The 10,000-nt window shown below is 47.1% G+C and overlaps 1 protein-coding gene across 1 annotated transcript in view; it reads left to right on the top strand.

The window, feature by feature from the left end:
* The window catches only part of rpgrip1 (RPGR interacting protein 1), a 39,638-nt gene that overhangs the window by 20,581 nt on the left and 9,057 nt on the right, over positions 1-10,000 (top strand). Inside the window, exon 17 of the mRNA XM_061250779.1 lies at positions 9,558-10,000. This exon is cut by the window's right edge and continues 76 nt beyond it. Coding sequence (XP_061106763.1) covers positions 9,558-10,000 — 443 coding nt within the window. The remainder of the gene's footprint in view (positions 1-9,557) is intronic.

Raw genomic sequence — 10,000 nt, 5'->3', positions numbered from 1 at the left:
ACCTAACACACCCTAATAACCCTACAACCACCCTACAGGGTGAGCATAACCACCTAACACATCCTAATAACCCTACAACCACCCTACAGGGTGAGCATAACCACCTAACACACCCTAATAACCCTATAATCACCTTACAGGGTGAGCATAACCACCTAACACACCCTAATAACCCTATAATCGCCTTACAGGGTGAGCATAACCACCTAACACACCCTAATAACCCTACAACCACCCTACTAGGTGAGCATAACCACCTAACACATCATAATAACCCTACAACCACCCTACAGGGTGAGCATAACCACCTAACACATCCTAATAACCCTATAATCACCCTAAAGGGTGAGCATAACCACCTAACACACCGTAATAACCCTACAACCACCCTACAGGGTGAGCATAACCACCTAACACACCCTAATAAACCTACAACCACCCTACAAGGTGAGCATAACCACCTAACACACCCTAATAACCCTAAAATCACCCTAGAGGGTGAGCATAACCACCTAACACACCCGAATAACACTACAACCACCCTACAGGGTGAGCATAACCACCTAACACATGCTAATAACCCTATAATCACCCTACAGGGTGAGCATAACCACCTAACACATCCTAATAACCCTACAACCACCCTACAGGGTGAGCATAACCACCTAACACACCCTAATAACCCTATAATCAACTTACAGGGTGAGCATAACCACCTAACACACCCTAATAACCCTATAAACACCTTACAGGGTGAGCATAACCACCTAACACACCCTAATAACCCTACAACCACCCTACTGGGTGAGCATAACCACCTAACACATCATAATAACCCTACAACCACCCTACAGGGTGAGCATAACCACCTAACACATCCTAATAACCCTATAATCACCCTACAGGGTTAGCATAACCACCTAACACACCCTAATAACCCTACAACCACCCTACAGGGTGAGCATAACCACCTAACACACCCTAATAACCCTACAACCACCCTACTGGGTGAGCATAACTACCTAACACACCCTAATAACCCTATAATCACCCTACAGGGTGAGCATAACCACCTAACACACCCTAATAACCGTACACCCACCCTACAGGGTGAGCATAACCACCTAACACACCCTACTAACCCAACAACCACCCTACTGGGTGAGCATAACCACCTAACACACCCTAATAACCCTACAACCACCCTACAGGGTGAGCATAACCACCTAACACACCCTAATAACCCTACAACCACCCTACTGGGTGAGCATAACTACCTAACACACCCTAATAACCCTATAATCACCCTACAGGGTGAGCATAACCACCTAACACACCCTAATAATCCTACAGCCACCCTTCAGGGTGAGCATAACCACCTAACACACCCTACTAACCCTACAACCACCCTACTGGGTGAGCATAACCACCTAACACACCCTAATAACCCTACAACCACCCTACTGGGTGAGCATAACCACCTAACACACCCTAATAATAACTACAACCACCCTACTGGGTGAGCATAACCACCTAACACACCCTAATAACCCTACAACCACCCTACTGGGTGAGCATAACCACCTAACACACCCTAAAAACCCTACAACCACCCTACCGGGTTAGCATAACCACCTAACACATCCTAATAACCCTATAATCACCCTACAGGGTGAGCATAACCACCTAACACACCCTAATAACCCTACAACCACCCTACAGGGTGAGCATAACCACCTAACACACCCTAATAACCCTACAACCACCCTACTGGGTGAGGATAACTACCTAACACACCCTAATAACCCTATAATCACCTTACAGGGTGAGCATAACCACCTATCACACCCTAATAACCCTATAATCACCTTACAGGGTGAGCATAACCACCTAACACACCCTAATAACCCTACAACCACCCTACTGGGTGAGCATAACCACCTAACACACCCTAATAACACTACAACCACCCTACAGGGTGAGCATAACCACCTAACACATCCTAATAACCCTACAACCACCCTAGAGGGTGAGCATAACCACCTAACACACCCGAATAACACTACAACCACCCTACAGGGTGAGCATAACCACCTAACACATGCTAATAACCCTATAATCACCCTACAGGGTGAGCATAACCACCTAACACATCCTAATAACCCTACAACCACCCTACAGGGTGAGCATAACCACCTAACACACCCTAATAACCCTATAATCACCTTACAGGGTGAGCATAACCACCTAACACACCCTAATAACCCTATAAACACCTTACAGGGTGAGCATAACCACCTAACACACCCTAATAACCCTACAACCACCCTACTGGGTGAGCATAACCACCTAACACATCATAATAACCCTACAACCACCCTACAGGGTGAGCATAACCACCTAACACATCCTAATAACCCTATAATCACCCTACAGGGTTAGCATAACCACCTAACACACCCTAATAACCCTACAACCACCCTACAGGGTGAGCATAACCACCTAACACACCCTAATAACCCTACAACCACCCTACTGGGTGAGCATAACTACCTAACACACCCTAATAACCCTATAATCACCCTACAGGGTGAGCATAACCACCTAACACACCCTAATAACCGTACACCCACCCTACAGGGTGAGCATAACCACCTAACACACCCTACTAACCCAACAACCACCCTACTGGGTGAGCATAACCACCTAACACACCCTAATAACCCTACAACCACCCTACAGGGTGAGCATAACCACCTAACACACCCTAATAACCCTACAACCACCCTACTGGAGAGCATAACTACCTAACACACCCTAATAACCCTATAATCACCCTACAGGGTGAGCATAACCACCTAACACACCCTAATAATCCTACAGCCACCCTTCAGGGTGAGCATAACCACCTAACACACCCTACTAACCCTACAACCACCCTACTGGGTGAGCATAACCACCTAACACACCCTAATAACCCTACAACCACCCTACTGGGTGAGCATAACCACCTAACACACCCTAATAATAACTACAACCACCCTACTGGGTGAGCATAACCACCTAACACACCCTAATAACCCTACAACCACCCTACTGGGTGAGCATAACCACCTAACACACCCTAAAAACCCTACAACCACCCTACCGGGTTAGCATAACCACCTAACACATCCTAATAACCCTATAATCACCCTACAGGGTGAGCATAACCACCTAACACACCCTAATAACCCTACAACCACCCTACAGGGTGAGCATAACCACCTAACACACCCTAATAACCCTACAACCACCCTACTGGGTGAGGATAACTACCTAACACACCCTAATAACCCTATAATCACCTTACAGGGTGAGCATAACCACCTATCACACCCTAATAACCCTATAATCACCTTACAGGGTGAGCATAACCACCTAACACACCCTAATAACCCTACAACCACCCTACTGGGTGAGCATAACCACCTAACACACCCTAATAACACTACAACCACCCTACAGGGTGAGCATAACCACCTAACACATCCTAATAACCCTACAACCACCCTACAGGGTGAGCATAACCACCTAACACACCCTAATAACCCTATAATCACCTTACAGGGTGAGCATAACCACCTAACACACCCTAATAACCCTATAATCACCTTACAGGGTGAGCATAACCACCTAACACACCCTAATAACCCTACAACCACCCTACTGGGTGAGCATAACCACCTAACACATCATAATAACCCTACAACCACCCTACAGGGTGAGCATAACCACCTAACACATCCTAATAACCCTATAATCACCCTACAGGGTGAGCATAACCACCTAACACACCCTAATAACCCTACAACCACCCTACAGGGTGAGCATAACCACCTAACACATCCTAATAACCCTACAACCACCCTACAGGGTGAGCATAACCACCTAACACATCCTAATAACCCAATAATCACCCTACAGGGTGAGCATAACCACCTAACACACCCTAATAACCCTACAACCACCCTACAGGGTGAGCATAACCACCTAACACACCCTAATAACCCTACAACCACCCTACTGGGTGAGCATAACTACCTAACACACCCTAATAACCCTATAATCACCCTACAGGGTGAGCATAACCACCTAACACACCCTAAAAACCCTACAACCACCCTACCGGGTGAGTATAACCACCTAACACACCATAATAACCCTATAATCACCCTACAAGGTGAGCATAACCACCTAACACACCCTAATAACCCTATAATCACCCTACTGGGTGAGCATAACCACCTAACACACCCTAATAACCCTGTAATCACCCTACAAGGTGAGCATAACCACCTAACACACCCTAATAACCCTATAATCACCTTACAGGGTGAGCATAACCACCTAACACACCCTAATAACCCTACAACCACCCTACTGGGTGAGCATAACCACCTAACACACCCTAATAACACTACAACCACCCTACAGGGTGAGCATAACCTCCTAACACATCCTAATAACCCTACAACCACCCTACAGGGTGAGCATAACCACCTAACACACCCTAATAACCCTATAATCACCTTACAGGGTGAGCATAACCACCTAACACACCCTAATAACCCTATAATCACCTTACAGGGTGAGCATAACCACCTAACACACCCTAATAACCCTACAACCACCCTACTGGGTGAGCATAACCACCTAACACATCATAATAACCCTACAACCACCCTACAGGGTGAGCATAACCACCTAACACATCCTAATAACCCTATAATCACCCTACAGGGTGAGCATAACCACCTAACACACCCTAATAACCCTACAACCACCCTACAGGGTGAGCATAACCACCTAACACACCCTAATAACCCTACAACCACCCTACTGGGTGAGCATAACTACCTAGCACACCCTAATAACCCTATAATCACCCTACAGGGTGAGCATAACCACCTAACACACCCTAATAACCCTACACCCACCCTACTGGGTGAGCATAACTACCTAACACACCCTAATAACCCTATAATCACCCTACAGGGTGAGCATAACCACCTAACACTCCCTAATAACCCTATAATCACCCTACTGGGTGAGCATAACCACCTAACACACCCTAATAACCCTATAATCACCCTACTGGGTGAGCATAACCACCTAACACACCCTAATAACCCTATAATCACCTTACAGGGTGTGCATAACCACCTAACACACCCTAATAACCCTACAACCACCCTACTGGGTGAGCATAACCACCTAACACACCCTAAAAACCCTACACCCACCCTACAGGGTGAGCATAACCACCTAACACACCCTACTAACCCTACAACCACCCTACTGGGTGAGCATAACCACCTAACACACCCTAATAACCCTACAACCACCCTACAGGGTGAGCATAACCACCTAACACATCCTAATAACCCTACAACCACCCTACAGGGTGAGCATAACCACCTAACACATCCTAATAACCCTATAATCACCCTACAGGGTGAGCATAACCACCTAACACATCCTAATAACCCTACAACCACCCTACAGGGTGAGCATAACCACCTAACACACCCTAATAACCCTACAACCACCCTACAAGGTGAGCATAACCACCTAACACACCCTAATAACCCTATAATCACCCTAGAGGGTGAGCATAACCACCTAACACACCCTAATAACACTACAACCACCCTACAGGGTGAGCATAACCACCTAACACATCCTAATAACCCTATAATTACCCTACAGGGTGAGCATAACCACCTAACACATCCTAATAACCCTATAATCACCCTACAGGGTGAGCATAACCACCTAACACACCCTAATAACCCTACAACCACCCTACAAGGTGAGCATAACTACCTAACACACCCTAATAACCCTATAATTACCCTACAGGGTGAGCATAACCACCTAACACACCCTAATAACCCTACAACCACCCTACTGGATGAGCATAACCACCTAACACACCCTAATAACCCTACAACCACCCTACAGGGTGAGCATAACCACCTAACACACCATAATAACCCTACAACCACCCTACAGGGTGAGCATAACCACCTAACACACCCTAATAATCCTACAACCACCCTACTGGGTGAGCATAACCACCTAACACACCCTAATAACCCTACAACCACCCTACTGGGTGAGCATAACCACCTAGCACATCCTAATAACCCTATAATCACCCTACTGTGTGAGCATAACCACCTAACACACCCTAATAACACTATAATCATCTTACAGGGTGAGCATAACCACCTAACACACCCTAATAACCCTACAACCACCCTACTGGGTGAGCATAACCACCTAACACACCCTAATAACCCTACAACCACCCTACGAGGTGAGCATAACCACCTAACACACCCTAATAACCCTATAATCACCCTACAGGGTGAGCATAACCACCTAACACACCATAATAACCCTACAACCACCCTACAGGGTGAGCATAACCACCTAACACACCCTAATAACCCTACAACCACCGTACTGGGTGAGCATAACCACCTAACACACCTTAATAACCCTACAACCACCCTACTGGGTGAGCATAACCACCTAACACACCCTAATAACCCTACAACCACCCTACAAGGTGAGCATAACCACCTAACACACCATAATAACCCTACAACCACCCTACTGGGTGAGCATAACCACCTAACACACCCTAATAACCCTATAATCACCCTACAGGGTGAGCATAACCACCTAACACACCCTAATAACCCTACAACCACCCTTCTGGGTGAGCATAACCACCTAACACACCCTAATAACCCTATAATCACCCTACAGGGTGAGCATAACCACCTAACACACCATAATAACCCTACAACCACCCTACAGGGTGAGCATAACCACCTAACACACCCTAATAACCCTATAATCACCCTACTGGGTGAGCATAACCACCTAACACACCCTAATAACACTATAATCACCTTACAGGGTGAGCATAACCACCTAACACACCCTAATAACCTTACAACCACCCTACTGGATGAGCATAACCACCTAACACACCCTAATAACCCTACAACCACCCTACAGGGTGAGCATAACCACCTAACACACCATAATAACCCTACAACCACCCTACAGGGTGAGCATAACCACCTAACACACCCTAATAACCCTACAACCACCCTACAAGGTGAGCATAACTACCTAACACACCCTAATAACCCTATAATTACCCTACAGGGTGAGCATAACCACCTAACACACCCTAATAACCCTACAACCACCCTACTGGATGAGCATAACCACCTAACACACCCTAATAACCCTACAACCACCCTACAGGGTGAGCATAACCACCTAACACACCATAATAACCCTACAACCACCCTACAGGGTGAGCATAACCACCTAACACACCCTAATAATCCTACAACCACCCTACTGGGTGAGCATAACCACCTAACACACCCTAATAACCCTACAACCACCCTACTGGGTGAGCATAACCACCTAGCACATCCTAATAACCCTATAATCACCCTACTGTGTGAGCATAACCACCTAACACACCCTAATAACACTATAATCATCTTACAGGGTGAGCATAACCACCTAACACACCCTAATAACCCTACAACCACCCTACTGGGTGAGCATAACCACCTAACACACCCTAATAACCCTACAACCACCCTACGAGGTGAGCATAACCACCTAACACACCCTAATAACCCTATAATCACCCTACAGGGTGAGCATAACCACCTAACACACCATAATAACCCTACAACCACCCTACAGGGTGAGCATAACCACCTAACACACCCTAATAACCCTACAACCACCGTACTGGGTGAGCATAACCACCTAACACACCTTAATAACCCTACAACCACCCTACTGGGTGAGCATAACCACCTAACACACCCTAATAACCCTACAACCACCCTACAAGGTGAGCATAACCACCTAACACACCATAATAACCCTACAACCACCCTACTGGGTGAGCATAACCACCTAACACACCCTAATAACCCTATAATCACCCTACAGGGTGAGCATAACCACCTAACACACCCTAATAACCCTACAACCACCCTTCTGGGTGAGCATAACCACCTAACACACCCTAATAACCCTATAATCACCCTACAGGGTGAGCATAACCACCTAACACACCATAATAACCCTACAACCACCCTACAGGGTGAGCATAACCACCTAACACACCCTAATAACCCTATAATCACCCTACTGGGTGAGCATAACCACCTAACACACCCTAATAACACTATAATCACCTTACAGGGTGAGCATAACCACCTAACACACCCTAATAACCTTACAACCACCCTACTGGATGAGCATAACCACCTAACACACCCTAATAACCCTACAACCACCCTACAGGGTGAGCATAACCACCTAACACACCATAATAACCCTACAACCACCCTACAGGGTGAGCATAACCACCTAACACACCCTAATAACACTACAACCACCCAACAGGGTGAGCATAACCACCTAACACATCCTAATAACCCTACAACCACCCTACAGGGTGAGCATAACCACCTAACACACCCTAATAACCCTATAATCACCTTACAGGGTCAGCATAACCACCTAACACACCCTAATAACCCTATAATCACCTTACAGGGTGAGCATAACCACCTAACACACCCTAATAACCCTACAACCACCCTACTGGGTGAGCATAACCACCTAACACACCTTAATAACCCTACAACCACCCTACAGGGTGAGCATAACCACCTAACACACCCTAATAACCCTATAATCACCCTACTGGGTGAGCATAACCACCTAACACACCCTAATAACCCTACAACCACCCTACTGGGTGAGCATAACCACCTAACACACCCTAATAACCCTACAACCACCCTACATGGTGAGCATAACCACCTAACACACCCTAATAACCCTACAACCACCCTACAAGGTGAGCATAACCACCTAACACACCCTAATAACCCTATAATCACCCTACAGGGTGAGCATACCCACCTAACACACCATAATAACCCTACAACCACCCTACAGGGTGAGCATAACCACCTAACACACCCTAATAACACTATAATCACCCTACTGGGTGAGCATAACCACCTAACACACCCTAATAACACTATAATCACCTTACAGGGTGAGCATAACCACCTAACACGCCCTAATAACCCTACAACCACCCTACATGGTGAGCATAACCACCTAACACACCCTAATAACCCTACAACCACCCTACAAGGTGAGCATAAGCACCTAACACACCCCAATAACCCTATAATCACCCTACAGGGTGAGCATACCCACCTAACACACCCTAATAACCCTATAATCACCCTACAGGGTGAGCATAACCACCTAACACACGATAATAAACCTATAACCACCCTACAGGGTGAGCATAACCACCTAACACACCCTAATAACCCTACAAACACCCTAATAACCATATTATCCTAATAACCGTATAACTACCCATGATCCCCTCTGTTTTTACTGCTTTATGTACTTTTGGTTTCTCTCCACAGCGCAGCTGGAGGAACTGGCCTACAGCCCCAGAAACTACAGACGGGCCATCCCACTTCAGTGCACGTGGTCTGGGGGGGACAGAGAGGTTGCTGAACAAGTGGAGGATGATACCATCTTCTCCCAGTTGCGGGGGGGGGAGTCGTTGCTTGAGATCCACCTCAGAGGGGCTGCCTTCACCCCTGCAGGGCTCAGGACGCTGGGAGGGGGCCAGGACGGAGCCCGGGGTGAGGTCAGAGGTCAGGAGGTTGTGACCTTCTGCACTTACTCTCTGCTGGACTTTGAGACGCACTCCACCCCTCTGGTTTCGGGAGCCCAGCCGAATTACGGCTTCACGTCGCGCTACGCCCTGTCAGTGCGGGACCTGGGGCCGGTCCGGGCGGGGGGGGGCAGGGTCAGGGTGGAGCTGCACCAAGCGCTGGGGGGGGTGCAGTTTGAGACCAGG

The sequence above is a fragment of the Conger conger genome, chromosome 8 (assembly GCF_963514075.1).
Source record: "Conger conger chromosome 8, fConCon1.1, whole genome shotgun sequence".
NCBI classification, from domain to species: Eukaryota; Metazoa; Chordata; class Actinopteri; order Anguilliformes; family Congridae; genus Conger; species Conger conger.
Note: the sequence above shows the minus strand (reverse complement) of the source record. Positions and strands in the feature narration are given on the sequence as shown.